The sequence below is a fragment of the Convolutriloba macropyga genome, chromosome 2, assembly GCF_964194025.1.
Source record: "Convolutriloba macropyga chromosome 2, txConMacr16.3, whole genome shotgun sequence".
NCBI classification, from domain to species: domain Eukaryota; kingdom Metazoa; phylum Xenacoelomorpha; order Acoela; family Convolutidae; genus Convolutriloba; species Convolutriloba macropyga.
In genome coordinates, this window is record NC_134469.1 from 64,273,771 (window position 1) to 64,294,012 (window position 20,242).

At 32.5% G+C, this 20,242-nt stretch overlaps 2 protein-coding genes across 3 annotated transcripts in view; both read left to right on the plus strand.

The window, feature by feature from the left end:
- The window catches only part of LOC142334604 (saccharopine dehydrogenase-like oxidoreductase), an 81,172-nt gene that overhangs the window by 47,536 nt on the left and 13,394 nt on the right, over positions 1-20,242 (plus strand). The window contains exons 8-9 of the mRNA XM_075382768.1: positions 46-102; positions 17,739-17,871. Coding sequence (XP_075238883.1) covers positions 46-102; positions 17,739-17,871 — 190 coding nt within the window. The remainder of the gene's footprint in view (positions 1-45; positions 103-17,738; positions 17,872-20,242) is intronic.
- LOC142334606 (delta(3,5)-Delta(2,4)-dienoyl-CoA isomerase, mitochondrial-like) overlaps positions 1-20,242 on the plus strand; it is a 440,398-nt gene that overhangs the window by 45,197 nt on the left and 374,959 nt on the right. The gene's annotated exons all lie outside the window — the stretch shown is intronic.

Genomic DNA, 20,242 nt, shown 5'->3' on the forward strand with positions numbered 1-20,242 from the left:
TGTAAGGTAAAGCAAAACGGTAACATCGGCTATTCTTTTTTTCAGTATCCTCGCCTCTTCTCATATGGGTTCTTCTCCACTGGCGGGCCTTCTAGAAAACAGGTAACTATAAAAAAAACCCCTCTGCCAAGTACCCATTAAATTTACTCGAATTTTACTATTCATGTTCTTTCCTTTTATGCGAGATTATCCACGGGTTACCGGTGATATAAAAATCCTGGTAATCCTGTAAGTCATATATGATTTGTATTACTTCCTACTAATCCTATAAGAGCCATATAGATGTTCAAAGAGGACTAAACTGCCCCAAATGTGATGCTCATTTGACCAGAAAAAGGTTAGATAGGGATTTCGGGTCTACTTATCCCTAATATGGTATTGCATTTCCTGGTAATCCAACGGTATCATATATGAATTTGACCATTGCTGCCAATCATATGAGGATCTCATACTGAACAGAAACTGCTTATGAAAATCTGTTTAAATCAAACTAGCAAGTTCCTAAAGGCTATCTGAAGGCATCTTATCTTGAGACTTTAACAATTGATAGTGTCATTGAAAACTTATTCCTAATAACTGGTGTACATACGATCGTTTCAATGAATTTGCTTGCAAACTACTTTGGACACACCAAAAAAATGAAGAGAGCCAAATATGTCAGAGAAAGCTTTTATGCGAGTTAAGAGTAATAGACGTTCTCATAAAGCATTAAAAAATCAAAACAGATAGGATGAGGTATAAAGAGGGAGAGAAAGAGAGAGATCGATAGCAGCAGAAATATATGATGAGTCGGAGAGCAAATAGATTTAAAAATACGAAAACACCCAAAAGACAGAGAACAAAAGAAGGTTGAAAGCAGAAAAAAAACAGAAAAAACGAGTCTGCGAGAAAGCCAACGGCAGCGAAAAGCGAAAAAAGGGGGATTAACGAGAAAAAGAGAAGGAAAAATGGAAAATTGTGAGATAGAAAACAGAAAGAAAAGAATGCAACAGAAAGAAAACCGTGCAACAGAAACCATAAGACCATCAAGGAACTCATAGTAAGAAAAACGATAGGAAACAAAAAAATTGAATTAAAAACAGACAAATAAAAAAAGAGGAAGTTAGAAAACAACCGAGAAACGAAAGAAAAGAGAGAGAGAGAGAGAGAGAGAGAGAGGAAGATAAAGGAAAGTGAGCATGAAAAAGAACGGAAGAAAAAACGGAAGCGATAGAATGAAGGAAAATGGGACAGCAAAAAAAGAAACCAAAATCAAGAAAGAGAGAGAAAGAGCGAGAGAGAAAGTACAAGAACAGCGAGATAGTGAGCAAGCGCAAAGGAAAAGCAAACAATTTTAGTTCAAAAAAGATCACAGAAAACAATTGAAGAGCAGAAATAGAAGATCGCACAACAAAAAAAATTAGGATAGAAAGAAACAGAAGTGAAGGAACAATAGAACAATTCAAAAGAGAGGCGAAAACAGCTCCTGGGTGAGACAATGAATTCCAGTTCTCAAAAAGGATTAATATGCTAATGAGAACACGATGGATGAGCCCAAAACGATGAATGTGCTGATAAAAAGGAATCATTGGCAAGCCTTTGCGAATGCTTTTACGAGTTCAACAAACAGAACTGAGTTAAAGGGCTGGCTAATGCCTGCAACAAGTTTTTCCCCGTAAAAAAATTAAAGAAAAATTATATACCTATCATGTATGCAATAATTTATAAGTAAAAGCCCTTATTATGAAAAAGTCAGTTTTGAAGACGTCAGTTTTGTCGTATATAATTTTTTGGCACCTAACTTTGGTTATTGCATCGGCACATTTTGGGTCTGTTTCACTTCACAAATTTTGTTCACTGAATTCTTCTGCATTAAAAAACTTGCGTACTAAGAAACTTTGGCAAAACAAATTTCCATATCCACTTTTTAATCCTTGACGTTTTCGGTGAGTGACTTTTCCTTCACAAATTTTCAAGACAACCTTTTTCATCATTAATTTTTTTGACAATGATCTACGAAAAACAATGATATTTTTCATTCATAAACCCTCTGTTTTGACACAATTTCGATCATTTACCTTTTTAGTATCAGCTTTTTGGTCGCAGACGGTTTTCTGAAGAAGTTTTTGGTCACAGACCTGTTTCTGAACAACTAATCGGCCAATAATTTTTCGACACCATTGTTCTTGTTTTCTGAAACACCGATTATTGTCTTTATCTTTAAAAAATTTCGGCAACAGGCTTTTTTTTCAAAGCATTTTTCGGTAGATGAAACGACCTCTAGTGACATTTTGGGTCAATGACTTTTTCGCAACACTTTTCGGTCAATGACCATTATGTAACATTTTTTGGTCAATGACCTTTTAGAATCATTAATCAGTCAATGACCTTTAATTACACTTTTCGGTCATTAACCCCAATTAGGCAACCGCTTAATCGTGCTCGTCGGTAGTACTATTAAAACATGCTGTTCAGTGATGCCTCTAAAACAAGCCGCCTTATGGGTTCATGCGATTAATATGGAGATGGCGGCTAAACGCCTTGTTCGAAGAATCTCATATCAATGTTCGAATCTCTAATGTTCGAAAATCAATGACTAAGAACTGGAAGATCCAATCAAATGCGTCGTCTATCAATGAATTATTGGAAAGCCACCAGTGATTAAAGCTTTGGCTTTTTTGAACTAAAATAAATAGAGAATCAGGGGTACAAAAGTAGTCAGGCACTAAAATTTCCAGGCAGCTGAACTTAGTGAGTTAGTTTGTTATTAAATCTTAGTACATACGCAGTGTAAATGTTTTTGCAAAGCCTTTGTCTTATTAGTCTTCCTCTCCCACTAGTAACATATCATTTTTGACTTTTCTCAAGTGTCAAGAAATTATTTATGACTAAGATTTATGTTCTAACATATACTTAAACTGTTCAACGAGATGAGCTCAAATTCGGTCAAAAATAAGCTAAAGTCAATGAATTTGTTTCCATTAACTTGTTTTCATTTAACATTAACAGTTTTTAACATTAACAAGTTAATGCAAAGCAGATAAGGATATAGAAAGTAGGTCGTAGACGATAACCTGAAGGGGTGGAAGATAAGGTCTGCAGTAAAACACCAAAATTCATCATCTTTTAATTGGGTTTTGAAGTTAACTCGAACTACGTCGCACTTCTCCGCCAACACATATTACGTCTAACTCAATCTGAAACCAATAAAATGTAGGCCTATAACAAAATGTAGGCTCACCTTCTTGAAAGTTAGTGCTGTGAAGTTTAATTTGAACTGAAACATACAGTTTTCCCTTAGATTTCTTCTTTTTGTTTTTGTTGTCTCAGATTGAAGCACAATACTGAAATTTTTTATGGTACTGGCATTTTTAGAGTTGTAAGCTGAGCGTAGCTATATTGCTATACTTTTTTTAGCTTCAAAGCTGTAAATTTATTAGCACTGCGTTATTGTGGTTTTCCTAATTTTTTCCTATATTTTTTGATGTCCAAAATATATAACGGAATAGCCGCCGCCTCGGACGGCTCTTATTACGGTCCTTTTTACAATTCAACTGCACTCTTCTATTAGATGTGTTCACAATTTTTCATTCATTTTTCTTTTCAAATGAGAAGTCAAATTGGTCTTGTTGTGATTATAGTCCTGCTGGAGTGGTAAAAGGAGCGAAAAGTGTGTAGTCTTAAGGCGCAACATTTTTTAAAAATTGTTTTTAGATTGTTGTTTAAACAGATTTCCGGTTTTTGAGCGATTTTGTTTGTACTGCAATGTTACTTCTGTTTTCGCTTTTTTTCTTTTGGTTTTCCGCCCGAATATTTTTAAAAGGTGATACAAGTGTTCTATTAATTCATAGTTGTTTTTAAAAAGGCTCAAAACCCCTCAAAAAGCATTTGGTCTGACTTTCGTCCTCCAAAGCGGGATTAACAGGTAGCGTCCATTGGGCATTAAGTGCTCTTAGAGCTTTTCAGCTCACTAGTCTTCAAGTATGCGATTCACAGAATTTGTTTTGGAGACCTATACCTATGGTGCGAAGGCCCCCCCCCCCCCCACTGTTGCCACCCCATCAGCCCACCGGTGTCACCCGCTGCGCTCACTTACGCCCCTTCAATTAAGCTAAAGCTAGCCTCACTAAACTGTGCCTAGCTCTTGACGAAGCCAACCGCTCGCCGGTCGTTTAAGAGCAATTAGCCCGACGTTAGTCGGTTATGTTATTGATTTTGACTTTAGTTTACCAAACTAATCGCGTTTTTGGAATTCGCCGGCTTTTGTACTTCTTTTAATTCTGATTCCTGACTTGTTTCTAGGCTCTCTAACGGGTCATTTCGAATCTTTTTGATAGTTTTTCGGCTGGTCAGTTTGAATCTTTTAATCATATCCTACAGTTGTCACGACTTTGATACGACCTGTTACCTATTTTGGGTTTTGCTGTTCTTGCAGTTGTTTTTGATGTCCTGTCGCAAAGTTCCGCCAATGATTAGGATATAGGTTTTCTAATGAGCTATAATTTGAATATTTTGTTCAAGTTTGTTCATATCTAACATTTTCCCCTTGTTTTCGAAAAATATTGTTTTTTTTGTTTCAGCCCATTTTTTGTTGTTTTTTTGCGATTAGTCTCGTTAATTACAGCTTTAAAGCGCTCTGTAATAATTCCTTTTTGACTCGAACAATTCAAACAATTTTTCTGTCCCTAGTCTGATTAGAAACAGGTCTCAATTGGCTCTAGTTAGACATAATTAAATTTATTTAAGAATTTTTGTTTATTGCTATTGATTTTGTTAGTTATGATCACGTTTCTCAAAAATAGTTGAATCTTCTTATTTTTGCATGCATTTGTTTATTATTTAACGGCTACAGATCATAAGAGTTGTTTAAAAGGTACATCAGAACCCCCACTTTTTTGCGATTAAGAATTATAGCTGTATCTTTTTCGGTAGCTGGGTTCTTGTTCCGACCCCACTTGTGGGGAGAGGAACTGTATACTCAAATGGGTTTTTTTTGTTCAGACAATGTTGGCCGATCGATATATATTCATCGTAGAGAAATGTGAGTGGTATCATTAAGCTCGTCCAGAGTAGAATTCGAAACTAAAAAGATTTTTTTGTAAGTTCTTTTTTTCGAGGAGTTATCGAGGATTGAAATTTTGTGTGAACACGTGCTATTTGACATGATCTTGTTCACTTCAATTTTTCTTCAAATTAAGACATTTTTAAAATAAAAATATTGATTCAAAATTACATTTCACGACACAAAAAACCAATTTTGAGTTCCTAATAGACGAAAGGCGATAAAAAGACTAGTGCTGGTCTCATAGGGAAGTTTACTATCAAAAAATTTTGAATTCTATTTGAGAGCTTTTTTTATAAATCTTTTCATATTTTTTGTTTTCTTGCGTCACCTAGAGACTAGTCACTTTGCATATCCAGGTTCTGTTAGACAAACCTGATTTACAGTCAAATGGAGCCAAATGAGCAAAACATTTGTCTTCAAGAAATCGCTTGTGTTTTTTTTTGGCTTCGATTCTTGAATTTTCTTTTTTTAAATGAAATTTTGATTACCTTTTTGAGGTTTTACTAAGTTTTTGAAGTCCTATGGCAAAGTTTCGTTGACTAAAGGTGCAATAGGTTTCGTAATGACAATTAAGTGAACCTATCTAGAGCTTTCAGTGGACAGCTAATGCCTGTTAAGACTTTAAAAATGATTTTTCGAGAAAATTTTTTTAACTTCAACCAATCAAACTTTTTTCTTGAATTGTAAGTCAGTCTCAGTAATGTAAGGAATCCCTAGCTTTCTACTCCAACCAAAATTAATCTGGTTAGCGGTTATTTTCTAACTATTTGTTATATGACTTCAATGCCACAAGAGTTAAAAAAAATTTAAAAAGTTTTTTTTTTTGGAAATTTTATTATTATTGGTTCGTCTTGAAATTTTATCGCATTATCCTGAGATTGATAACTCTCATTGGCTTAGAGAATATAAAGTTTTCAGAGAAAAACTTATGGTTTAAATGAAATCGACAATTTCTTCTAGCACTGAATTTTTAGCTTTGCCTGTATTTGTTTTTGTTTCCATAGTCATAAGTTTTATTGTGATGTCTTTTTGATTACCTATTCATGAAAAATAATCCTGTCGTCCAATTGAGGCATACGCTTCATTTGAGCGTGTTTATTGACTTCCGTTGAAAGCTATTGAATTTAATGACTGTTAAAAGTTTAAAAATAATTTTTCGAAGTATTTTTTTTTAAACAAACGATCTTGAACTTATTTTCGTTTTTCCTGAGTCAGTCTCAGTCAGTCTCAGCATTGAATTCACCCCTATTGTTTTCAACCAAAATTAATATAGTTAGAGGTTTTATCTTCAAATTGTTGGTGTTATAACTTCGAAGCACACGTTATCATAATTTTTTTTAATTTTTGGATCTTTTTTTGGGTTCCTTTTGTAATCTCAACACGTTATCGTAATAATGATAGTTGCATTGGCTAAGAGCTGATGTTCAATGGATCATAAATAAAGTTTTCAGAGAAAAACTTACGGTTTAAGTGGCTTCGATAATTTCTCGCACTTTTCTACTTAGTTTTGAATTTTGCCTGTCTTTGTTGTTGTTTCCATAGTCAATGACTTATTGTAATATCTTATTGATAACATTTGAATGAAAGACATCCTTGTTTTCTCATCGGGTCATAACTTAGCGTATTTATGAGTTTCGTTGAAAGCTGTTGAATTTAATGATGTTGATATTACGGGTTTTCTCAAAAAATTCGTGGTTTTAATGTATTTGTTCATGTTTGTTGATTTATTGGAGTCAAGTTCTTAAGAAGAAAAACCCCATTGCTGTTAACAAATTAATTGAAAGTAGAAAAGTTTTTAATGAGAAGTTCATTTTTTACTCGCTCAATTTTTTTTAATGCTATTTTTGCTTCTTTTTTATTCTTTAGGGAGCCGTAGAATGCTGACCGGTCCCATAAGCTTGTCATTGAGGATTGAATGAATGATGTTGCCCGAAGCAGTCAGTTTATTTAGAGTAGTGTTAGTAATCTTTAAAACTCTTATTGTAACTTTTTAGTAAGTTTATCTATAATTATTTCGTTTTTATTTCGATTTTTGAAATTGTTTGGTTTAAAAATGCTGATTAATTTTTGAGTTTTGCCTCATTATTTCTTCTTTTTGTCGACTTGTTACCTGGTCTCATTAAGTAAAGATTTCACCTGATGCGTAGTTAGGAAAAGGAATATTTGTGTAGTTAGGGCTTTGTCTGATTGTAATTTGACGTTGTTTCTAGGTGCTTTTAAATTAAGATATAGTTTTTGCCGTGAAATTTTTGTTTTTGCTTTTGTTGTTGTTGTTGTTTTCGTAGTCTTTTTTAATGGCAGATCTCGTTGTAATGAGGCTTGGCATTATGTAATTCAATTATTATTTGGGTGTTTAACGATTTTTTCAAACAAACATATATTTTTGATTATCTCTTTGTCAAAAATGTGAGTCAATAGACGGTTTAGTCCAAAATGAGCGCGGGTCGGAACATAATGTGCAAACGCACATTAACGAGCCTCCCCTGTTTGTATCGACTTTTTCTTGAGCAATATATCCTGAGCAACCATAAAACCGCGCCAAAACAACCATATTTTTGTTTACCTCCAAACTACAAAATTCCACCAAAAATTCACCCACTAAAATACAAAAAGGGGCGACTTCAACTTTTAAGTGAAAAAATTTTCCACCAGAATTAAAATAAAAATAACAAAAAGTTCTTATTGGTGATAGTTAACATCACACTGTCAAAGTCCACCCCATTGGTAACAACGTTACCACAAAAGAAGTGAACAGAGTTGAGGGGATATGAGTTAACTGAACAACCATTGAGTTCGAAAACTGTAGTAGAACATGTAAAGATAAACTAAAATTTCAAATAACTCGCCGCGGCTGCAGCACCTTATTTGTCCAGAAGAAAGCGCAAACGATTGAAATCCACTGTAAAAAAGCTCTGAATTTAGTTCTCATTTATTTTATATTTAAATCTTTACTTTTTTCTCACATTATACAAGTTGGTTCTTCGGGAGAGTTTGAACATCACAGTTGAAAATCCATTGTTTCCGTAGAAAGAAAGCATTTAATTGAACAAAATCAGTCTTTTTATGTCATTTATCCAAAAAAAATTATAGCGATTAAAGCAGCAGCAATAGCAATCAATGAAGAACCCATAAAAACCTTATAACATTCTAGTTTTCTATTCGCCATGTATATATATATATATATATATATATATATATATTCATATCTGCCGTAGATAATTTTTTCTTTCATGAGTTTTGACCATTTTTTTCTTAATTCTCACTTTTTCTCTTATTTCTTCTTTGTTAACAATTGGGGAGTTACGCGAAAACTACAGAAATGTTTCAATTTGATTTCAAGTTTAATTTTAATTATTAATAGCCGCCTCAGCTTCTCAGTCGGCTATTATAGCGCTCCTATTACAATCCAAAGCTCCTATTACATCTTTTTTTTTAAGATCTGTTAACGCTTTTTTCGGCTTTTTCACGTCAGTGAGAAGTCGAATGAGAGTGGTAATTTTAGTCACGCTGAAGTTCTAAAGGGAGCGAAAAATAGAGTAGGTTTAAGGCGTGATTTTTTTTCAAACTACCCTTAAAGTGGTGTCAGAAATTGGTGTTTGAACAAATTTTCGGTTTTTGAGAGGGACTTTTATTCCACTTGCATCAATTTTATTTCTGTTTTCAGAGTTTCTTTTCCTTGTGTGCTTTTAGTATGATACATATGTGTTCTAATGTTGCCTAGTTGAAATTGCTAGAATTCATCAAGGGGTGGCTGAAACTTTTTATGACCTGAACACTTTTTTTGTCAAAAAACATTAAAGAATATTTGATTTTGCCTCCTTTCAAAAATTATTTCTGTTGTCATCACTTATTATCATTAATGACAGGTGCCATTGGCTGATAACGAGGCGGAAAAGAACCCAGTTATTGGTCCAAGTTGATAGCTTATTAGTTTTCATGGCTTTGACACTACTTTTCCTCAAAACTTATAAGTTGTTTTTTGACTTCTTATAAGTTATTTTTGTTTTCTTATCTCCAAAATTATGTTAATTTTTGAATTTTTTTGTTAGACTTTTGCATTTTTTGTTGTCTTCTCGTTAATAACAGGCCTCATGGGTTGCTAATAGGATTTTTTTTAGTCGAATAAATCGTTTCTGTTCAAAGCTGAGGCCCTCTATGACTTTTTATCGATTGTTTTCAAGAAATATAGAATTTCTTTTTGTCTTACTTTTTTATCTTATATCTTTGCCTCATTATTGACCGTTTTCATTCGTTTCTAAAGAAGCTTTTTTATTTAAAGTCGTTTTAAAGAACCATTAGTGAGTTTTTGAATTTTGTAAGTATTTATTGTACTTATTGATGTCTGTCTTATCATTTAACCTCATTAATGGCAGGTTTCATCGGTTGATAATGAGAAACAAGGGAATTTAATTATTGACATGAGCTCTCAGAAGTCGTTTTTTGATTTTGACCGTGTCTTTAAAGAATAGATCTAATTTTTGTCGTGCTTGTTTTTAATTGCTCTCAAACGAAGTTTGTAGCAATTATATTAGTCCTGTCGGTCTTTTTTATGCGATTTTTCGCTTGACCGATTTTTCGTCTGACGCTTTTCACTTTTTGTCCTCAAAAACGGGGTAAACAGGTAGCGCCCAGCGGTCATTAGGTGCTCTTAGAGCATTGCAGCTCTGTTTCTGCTCAAACTGTTTCGGAGACTTATACTTTTACTCATGGTGTGAAGGGCGGTTCTTAGAGGTTGAAGACACCCCCACTGTTGACCCCCCACCGCGTTAATGCCCCCACCCCAGTGATGCCCATCCAATCAACCCCCGGTGACCCACCCTCCCCCATCGCCTTCCGTGGCTAGCTACTGACGAACAACTGCTTGCTAAAAACGCAGGTTTTTACTATTTTGCATTTTTTTTCAAGCTTTTTGAAAATTTTGGACATTTTTTTGATTTTTATCAGCCCTAGGTGTGAAAGAACCTCCTCTAGGGTTCGATAATAGTCTACTGCATTGTTTCTATTTGTAATGGAATGGTTTCAACATTTTAACATTACTAATTTTAGCAATTTTTTGACAAAACGTGCAAATTTTTTGATATTGTTTTTCTTTATTCAGGTCTTTCAAGACCCAGGGGCCAGGAATCATGCTAAGAACTTCGATAATAAGTTACTGACAAATTTTTTGAGGGCCATGGATTAGGTTGTCAACTTTTTAATGTCACAATTTTTATAAATTTTTTGATAAAACTTGCTCTTTTCGAGTTTTTTGAAGTTTTTTGTAGTTATTTAGAATTTTTCAGCCCCAAGAGCCAAGGAACCTCCTCTAGGGTTTGAATATAGCTAACTGAATAATTTCTTGAATAAACGGATTGTCTTGTAAAATTTTAACATCACGAATTATTGTATTTTTTATATTTTTTGCAATTTCCAATTTTTTGACATTTATAGTCATTATTCAGATTTTTGAGCCTCAAGGCTCATAAAACCTCCTTTAGGGTTTGATAATCAGTTACTGAAAATTTTTCGTTGTTCATGGATTAGTTTTCAACTTTTTAATATTACAAGTTATAGCATTTTTTTTTGTAAAACGTGCAATGTTTTACAAAAATTTTTTGAATTTTGTGCTTTAAAATTTTTTTGATTATTGTCATTTTTTAGGTATCTCTCAAGGGCCACGGAACTTCTCTAAGGTTTGATAATTTGTACTGCATGGTTTTTAGATGTAATGGAACGTTCTTCAAGATTTTAATATCACTAATTCAAGCAATTTTTCAAAAAGTTCGCAATTTTTTTCATGTTTTTGAATTTTTTCCGGCAACAGAGGCCCTGCGACCTACTCCAAGGTTTGATTGTAAGCTGCTACATGGTTTATAGAGTTAATAGGATCGTGATCAACATTTTTATGACTCCAGTTTTAGTATTTTTTGGATAAATTTTCATTTTTTTGGAAAATTTTTATGTTCCAATTGTATGGATCTTTTTGAGCCTGTAAAACTATTTCAGGCTTGAAACAGGGATACCGGATAGTCTCTTGAGACAATGAATTGGTTCGTAAGACATTAATGTCTTGAATTAGTTTTGAATTTTTTTAATGTTTTTTAAAAATTAGTTTTCAATTTTTTTATTGCAAAGTTGAAAAGTTTTTTTTTTAATTCTGCCTTTTTCAGTTATTTTCGATATGATTTTTTTTATTAACGAGGTTAACAAACTAGAAGTTGCAGTGTCGAATCTAATCATGGAAGATATTCCTGTCTCCTTCTCTCTCTTTGGGTTGGGGTTCCTTTCCATATTTTTCTCGTTCACGTTTTATCTCTTTATCTCACACACACTCTCTCTCTCTCTTTTTGTTGATGCCGCACTTCAGCTGCTGTTATGTAGCGTAATGTCAGCATCTCTGATCCTCATTATCAATGCGTTATATTTGAAATACTTCTTATCATAAATGGCCTAACAGGCTCAAAAAATGAAAATAGGTTACTGAATAGGCTTTGAAAATAGGTTACTGAATAATTTTTTGAATAAGTGGAATGTCTTGTAAGATTTTAACATCACGAATTATTGCATATTTTTTATATTTTTTGCCATTTCCAATTTTTTGACATTGATAGTCATTATTCAGATTTTTGAGCCTCAAGGCTCATAAAACCTCCTTTATGGTTTGATAATCAGTTACTGAAAATTTTTCGTTGTTCATGGATTAGTTTTCAACTTTTTAATATTACAAGTTATAGCATTTTTTTTTTGTAAAACGTGCAATGTTTTACAAAAATTTTTTGAATTTTGTGCTTTAAAATTTTTTTGATTATTGTCATTTTTTAGGTATCTCTCAAGGGCCACGGAACTTCTCTAAGGTTTGATAATTTGTACTGCATGGTTTTTAGATGTAATGGAACGTTCTTCAAGATTTTAATATCACTAATTCAAGCAATTTTTCAAAAAGTTCGCAATTTTTTTCATGTTTTTGAATTTTTTCCGGCAACAGAGGCCCTGCGACCTACTCCAAGGTTTGATTGTAAGCTGCTACATGGTTTATAGAGTTAATAGGATCGTGATCAACATTTTTATGACTCCAGTTTTAGTATTTTTTGGATAAATTTTCATTTTTTTGGAAAATTTTTATGTTCCAATTGTATGGATCTTTTTGAGCCTGTAAAACTATTTCAGGCTTGAAACAGGGATACCGGATAGTCTCTTGAGACAATGAATTGGTTCGTAAGACATTAATGTCTTGAATTAGTTTTGAATTTTTTTAATGTTTTTTAAAAATTAGTTTTCAATTTTTTTATTGCAAAGTTGAAAAGTTTTTTTTTTAATTCTGCCTTTTTCAGTTATTTTCGATATGATTTTTTTTATTAACGAGGTTAACAAACTAGAAGTTGCAGTGTCGAATCTAATCATGGAAGATATTCCTGTCTCCTTCTCTCTCTTTGGGTTGGGGTTCCTTTCCATATTTTTCTCGTTCACGTTTTATCTCTTTATCTCACACACACTCTCTCTCTCTCTCTTTTTGTTGATGCCGCACTTCAGCTGCTGTTATGTAGCGTAATGTCAGCATCTCTGATCCTCATTATCAATGCGTTATATTTGAAATACTTCTTATCATAAATGGCCTAACAGGCTCAAAAAATGAAAATAGGTTACTGAATAGGCTTTGAAAATAGGTTACTGAATAATTTTTTGAATAAGTGGAATGTCTTGTAAGATTTTAACATCACGAATTATTGCATATTTTTTATATTTTTTGCCATTTCCAATTTTTTGACATTGATAGTCATTATTCAGATTTTTGAGCCTCAAGGCTCATAAAACCTCCTTTATGGTTTGATAATAAGTTACTGAAAATTTTTCGTTGGTCATGGATTAGTTTTCAACTTTTTAATATTACAAGTTATAGCATTTTTTTTTGTTAAACGTGCAATGTTTTACAAAAATTTTTTGAATATTGTGCTTTAAAATTTTTTTGATTATTGTCATTTTTTAGGTATCTCTCAAGGGCCACGGAACTTCCTCTAAGGTTTGATAATTTGTACTGCATGGTTTTTAGATGTAATGGAACGTTCTTCAAGATTTTAATATCACTAATTCAAGCAATTTTTCAAAAAGTTTCCAATTTTTTTCATGTTTTTGAATTTTTTCCGGCAACAGAGGCCCTGCGACCTACTCCAAGGTTTGATTGTAAGCTGCTACATGGTTTATAGGATCGTGATCAACATTTTTATGACTCCAGTTTTAGTATTTTTTGGATAACTTTTCATTTTTTGGAAAATTTTTATGTTCCAATTGTATGGATCTTTTTTAGCCTGTAAAACTATTTCAGGCTTGAAACAGGGATACCGGATAGTCTGTTGAGACAATGAATTGGTTCGTAAGACATTAATGTCTTGAATTAGTTTTGAATTTTTTTAATGTTTTTTAAAAATTAGTTTTCAATTTTTTTATTGCAAAGTTGAAAAGTTTTTTTGTTAATTCTGCCTTTTTCAGTTATTTTCGATATGATTTTTTTTATTAACGAGGTTAACAAACTAGAAGTTGCAGTGTCGAATCTAATCATGGAAGATATTCCTGTCTCCTTCTCTCTCTTTGGGTTGGGGTTCCTTTCCATATTTTTCTCGCTCACGTTTTATCTCTTTATCTCACACACACTCTCTCTCTCTTTTTGTTGATGCCGCACTTCAGCTGCTGTTATGTAGCGTAATGTCAGCATCTCTGATCCTCATTATCAATGCGTTATATTTGAAATATTTCTTATCATAAATGACCTAACAGGCTCAAAAAATGAAAATAGGTTACTGAATAGGCTTTGAAAATAGGTTACTGAATAATTTTTTGAATAAGTGGAATGTCTTGTAAGATTTTAACATCACGAATTATTGCATATTTTTTATATTTTTTGCCATTTCCAATTTTTTGACATTTATAGTCATTATTCAGATTTTTGAGCCTCAAGGCTCATAAAACCTCCTTTAGGGTTTGATAATAAGTTACTGAAAATTTTTCGTTCGTCATGGATTAGTTTTCAACTTTTTAATATTACAAGTTTTAGCATTTTTTGTAAAACGTGCAATGTTTTACAAAAATTTTTTGCTTATTGTGCTTTAAAGTTTTTTTGAATATTGTCATTTTTTAGGTATCTCTCAAGGGCCACGGAACTTCCTCTAAGGTTTGATAATTTGTACTGCATAGTTTTTAGATGTAATGGAACGTTCTTCAAGATTTTAATATTACTAATTCAAGCAATTTTTCAAAAAGTTCGCAATTTTTTTCATGTTTTTGAATTTTTTCTGGCAACAGAGGCCCTGCGACCTACTCCAAGGTTTGATAGTAAGCTGCTGCATGGTTTATAGAGTTAATAGGATGGTGATCAACATTTTTTATGACTCCAGTTTTAGTATTTTTTGGATAACTTTTCAATTTTTTGGAAAATTTTTATGTTCCAATTGTATGGATCTTTTTGAGCCTGTAAAACTATTTCAGGCTTGAAACAGGGATACCGGATAGTCTCTTGAGACAATGAATTGGTTTTTAAGACATTAATGTCTTGAATTAGTTTTGAATTTTTTTAATGTTTCTTAAAAATTAGTTTTCAATTTTTTTATTGCAAAGTTGAAAAGTTTTTTTTTTAATTCTGCCTTTTTCAGTTATTTTCGATATGATTTTTTATTAACGAGGTTAACAAACTAGAAGTTGCAGTGTCGAATCTAATCATGGATGATATTCCTGTCTCCTTCTCTCTCTTTGGGTTGGGGTTTCTTTCCATATTTTTCTCGTTCACGTTTTATCTCTTTATCTCACACACACTCTCTCTCTCTTTTTGTTGATGCCGCACTTCAGCTGCTGATATGTAGCGTAATGTCAGCATCTCTGATCCTCATTATCAATGCGTTATATTTGAAATATTTTTTATCATAAATGACCTAACAGGCTCAAAAAATGAAAATAGGTTACTGAATAGGCTTTGAAAATAGGTTAATGAATAATTTTTTGGATAAATGGAATGTCTTGTAAGATTTTAACATCACGAATTATTGCATATTTTTTATATTTTTTGCCATTTCCAATTTTTTGACATTTATAGTCATTATTCAGATTTTTGAGCCTCAAGGCTCATAAAACCTCCTTTAGGGTTTGATAATAAGTTACTGAAAATTTTTCGTTCGTCATGGATTAGTTTTCAACTTTTTAATATTACAAGTTTTAGCATTTTTTTGTAAAACGTGCAATGTTTTACAAAAATTTTTTGCATATTGTGCTTTAAAGTTTTTTTGAATATTGTCATTTTTTAGGTATCTCTCAAGGGCCACGGAACTTCCTCTAAGGTTTGATAATTTGTTCTGCATAGTTTTTAGATGTAATGGAACGTTCTTCAAGATTTTAATATTACTAATTCAAGCAATTTTTCAAAAAGTTCGCAATTTTTTTCATGTTTTTGAATTTTTTCCGGCAACAGAGGCCCTGCGACCTACTCCAAGGTTTGATAGTAAGCTGCTGCATGGTTTATAGAGTTAATAGGATGGTGATCAACATTTTTTATGACTCCGGTTTTAGTATTTTTTGGATAACTTTTCAATTTTTCGGAAAATTTTTATGTTCCAATTGTATGGATCTTTTTGAGCCTGTAAAACTATTTCAGGCTTGAAACAGGGATACCGGATAGTCTCTTGAGACAATGAATTGGTTCGTAAGACATTAATGTCTTGAATTAGTTTTGAATTTTTTTAATGTTTTTTAAAAATTAGTTTTGAATTTTTTTATTGCAAAGTTGAAAAGTTTTTTTTTTAATTCTGCCTTTTTCAGTTATTTTCGATATGATTTTTTTTATTAACGAGGTTAACAAACTAGAAGTTGCAGTGTCGAATCTAATCATGGAAGATATTCCTGTCTCCTTCTCTCTCTTTGGGTTGGGGTTCCTTTCCATATTTTTCTCGTTCACGTTTTATCTCTTTATCTCACACACACTCTCTCTCTCTTTTTGTTGATGCCGCACTTCAGCTGCTGATATGTAGCGTAATGTCAGCATCTCTGATCCTCATTATCAATGCGTTATATTTGAAATATTTTTTATCATAAAGTACCTAACAGGCTTTTTAGGAAACCATTGTTAATTGCTCTCAAAAGCAAATTGTAGCCACTATATTAATCCTGTTTGTCTTTTATGCAATTTTTTGCTTGGCTGATTTTTCATCTGAGCCATTTGATTTTCGTCTTCAGAATCGGGATAAGAAGGTAATGCCCTGAGGTCACTAAACCGTGGCTAGCTGTTGACGAAGTCAACCGCTTGCCGGTCGTTTGAGAGCAATTCGCCCGACGTTAGTCGGTTATGTTTTTTGTTTTTGTGGTAAAATTGCTTAATCTCAGTGGTGTCAAACTAATTGTTCTCATTGGACATCTAACACGGTTTTTTCAGGTCATGGCTAAATCAATATCCTTTGGGTTATATTTCAGGACTTTTTAGGACTGTCGTACTAAAATTTTTCGCTTTACCTTAGTTCACAGCTTGTTCAATATTTTGCGTTAAATTTTTTGTCTTAGTTACCATCTCTAATGATTTTGTTGTTGATACTAGCTCCTGCATTGTCTCGTTATGAAACAGGAGTATATTCAACAACAAAATGACATCAAAATTTTTCGCACTTTAAGATAGTTTTTCTACAAATTTTTTTAATTATCTTTTTCTGTTCTTTCAATTCCAATCGTGGTTATGGGAATCAGCGGCGGCTATTTTTCGGCAATATGTCAGGTATGTTTTGTTTTTGCAATTACAGATATTGAAAAGTTTCATTAATACGACCCTATTTGTCGACTTTCATCAAGAAAATTTTATAAATCGAAAAATAAGTTAATCTTTTTCGAATATTAGTTTGGAGACGACCACTAACTTTTCTAAAAACAGGCTAGTTTTTGTTAATTAATTATTAAGGCTAATTAACTTACACCTTGGAAAAATTGCTACTGCGTTACGAAAAAACGGATACGCTACTGAACTGGAATTCAGTAATAGGTCATTCCAAAAAGACGCTATGAAATAAATGGAACTTTTACGGAGGAAACGCAATTAATCAAAAAGAAAAATTTACCCTGCGCAGCTAAGGAATATTTATCAACCAGGGTGGAAGAAGGGAAAAGGAAAACTGACGAAAGGAAGGGAGAGAACGTTCAAATGACTTCTATCAAATTCTGCGCTTTTTAATCATGGTCAACAATTTTGGATCACAAGTACTTAATAATTTTTTTTATATCTGAATGCTCAGTTGAAAACATATGGTTATTTGAATTGAGTTTTATAGCAGAAAAGGATTTTTTATTGTATCATGGCACAATAAATTATCGTGTTCAAAACATGCTCGATTACTCTAGCTCGAACAATTATCTTATTTAGATATATTAAAATTATGAATTTACATTGAAGAATCAAGAGTGATCGTGTTTATTTGTATAAAATATTATATAAAGGATGTCAGAATAGTGTAAAAAGGCGAAAAATTAATCAAAAGAAGGCAAAATGTCCAAAAAACGACAAAATATGCCGAATTTGGCCAAAAATTGCACAAAAATAGTCTTATCCCACCTTTTTGTTTACTAGGTAGGAGGACAACGATCGGTTGGGTTTACAAAATGTCCTTGTAATCAATTGAGAATTTAGTGTTCATTGGTCTTAAAACTTCCAGAATTCGAAAGTAGGACTGAAAATAATTTGCGGTAACGTTTGTTATAGATGGAGGAGGCATCATTCACTCTCTACCTACGGGGGGAGGGTTACATCAGCAGCTTTGAGAGGGACAACTTGAATGAACAGAATCAGCAGCAGAAGCCCACAGTGCATGCCACATCCATCTTCAGGGGTCCAGGTTAGGTCATCTGTAAAAATACAATAAGATTTGAATTCTGTATGAGCTCTGTAAACACAAAATCACACCACAGTGTAATCCGGTTGTTCAATAGAATGCGATCAAATTTTTGTTTATCTGTCGAAAGAGCAATAAAGCATTCATTCATGCTACCGATAACCCCTTGATTAGTATAAATATCCCTTTTCAAGGTACACTGACTAACATTCTGAAAGTGTTGTTTGCAATAAACAAAGAGAAGCCATTCAAAAAAGCTTTATTGCTAACTCTCGTTGTGATGCTAAAATAAAGGGTGCAAGAAACTGCTTTTTCATTATATGGTGCCCAACTTCGAAGCTTTTAAAGTTTGTTTTTCAAGCGATGTTACGCGATTTTGGTGCTTTCACTTCAAAATTCTTGCGTGCATACGAACATTTGATTAAACTCGATCACCTAGATGTGAACACGCTCAACACACATACCACTAAGAAATGTGGATAGGTTACTTTACTGGATTTTTTAGTAATTGATACTAACAACTATTAACTGCCTTATTTTTTTAGCTACTTTTGTATCTTCTTGGATTAAAACTATTATAATCAAATCATTACCTGCTCTTTGTGTCTAGTTAATTTTATGTCAGCAATTTGTTCCTTATTTAGCAAGTGGTCATAAAATGCACGTTTCCACAGTTAAGTTGCAAAGCATTCGATACAAACTATAAAAATAGCGATTTTTCCTCCCATCATTTCAGTTCTGAAAAAATATGTGCCACAAAGCTTCCTTGAGGTTTAATAATTGTTTAATTGCGGTGGTGGCGAAAAGCAATTACAGTCCAAATCATATGTGTTCTCGTTGCTTCTGAGATATAAGCTGACAGTACGCTTGCAATTGATTTTGATAAATACTTCAGAACAAGAGTTGTGCCTTCTCCGGAAACAAAGGAAACGCCTTCTCCGGAAACAAAGGAAACAAGAAACTTTTTATCCAATTGCCAATTATATATATATATATATATATATATATATATATATATATATATATATACATATTATATATTTATGAGACTTTATATATATATAAGTTATAAGTTATATAAATATATAACTTTTTATTAATTAAATTGGGACGGGTAACGTGTATTCCGATTGCCAAAAATTTAATACATTTTTATACAGAAAACTTATTAAAATCAATTAATTATTAATTGCTCTAGATCGAAATTTGAATTTATTAGTTGTAGTCGTGTGTATCTTTTTATTTTTATGCAAACTTTTTGTTTTTACCCAGAAACCGTTAATGGTCTAGAATTTTCTTTTGCTTTTTGGGTGATTTGATTTCGCTATAAGCAAAGCGGATTGAACTGCCTGCTTTTTGGTATAAGTATTAAGCTCGTTTGTCTTAAGTTGTTAGGATGAAATTTTAATTGTTATTAATAGCCGCCGTCAGCCTATTTACAGCTATCATATAGGCGCTCTCTTTTTTATAATCCAAGAATTCGATTGTATTGGGGTTCTGTATTTTTTGTAAGATGTTTTCACACATTTTTCAATGAATTGGATCATTCAAAGTGGGATAAAAAAATAAAGCCCAGTGGACATTAAGTTTCATTAGAGGTCCAGTGCTAGTTTTGGATTTAACCTGAATTCAAGGTTAAAAGGTCATTTTTAGGAGTTTTTGAGCCCAAAATGGTGCAATTGTTCGATTGTTTTGTTGGTGAATTGACGTTTTTCAAAGTTGATAAAGGTCTTCTGCATGATATAGTTACTTTTTTGACAATTTTTTTGAGCTATATGTTTTGGTACTGCAAATATAAACACGAAAAATACTAATTTTTGCGATTTTTTGAATTTTGAGGTTTTTCCAGCCTCAGGTGAGAAATCCTCCTCTAGCGTCTGCTAATGTGTTACTGAATTGTTTTAAGTGGCATTGGAATTGTTTTCAGCATTCTAATATCACAAACTTTGCAATTTTTTGACAAAATTTGGAATTTTTTGGAAGTTTTTCAAAAATATTTTTTGCAGTTTATAATGTTTGTTTTTCGTGCCTCACTGTCCAAGTAACCTCTTCTAGATTTTGATAATATGCTACTGCATAGTGGCAAAGGGCAATGGATTGGTTTTCAACCTTGTAATATTACAAATGTTCGCGTTTTTTTTATAAATTTTTGAATTTAAAAAAAAAGTTATTTAATGTAATGTGCTTAGTTTCTTGATTTTTTGAACCAATGTAATTTTTATAGCTCGAAATTGGGATACTGTATAGCCTCTGAAGACAATAAAATTGTTTTGAAGAAATTAACTTCTCAAAGTTTAGCAACAATTCATTAAAACTTTCAATTGTTTTCAAATGTTTTGAAATTTCTAAGCTTTTCAATCTTTACGGGCTAATG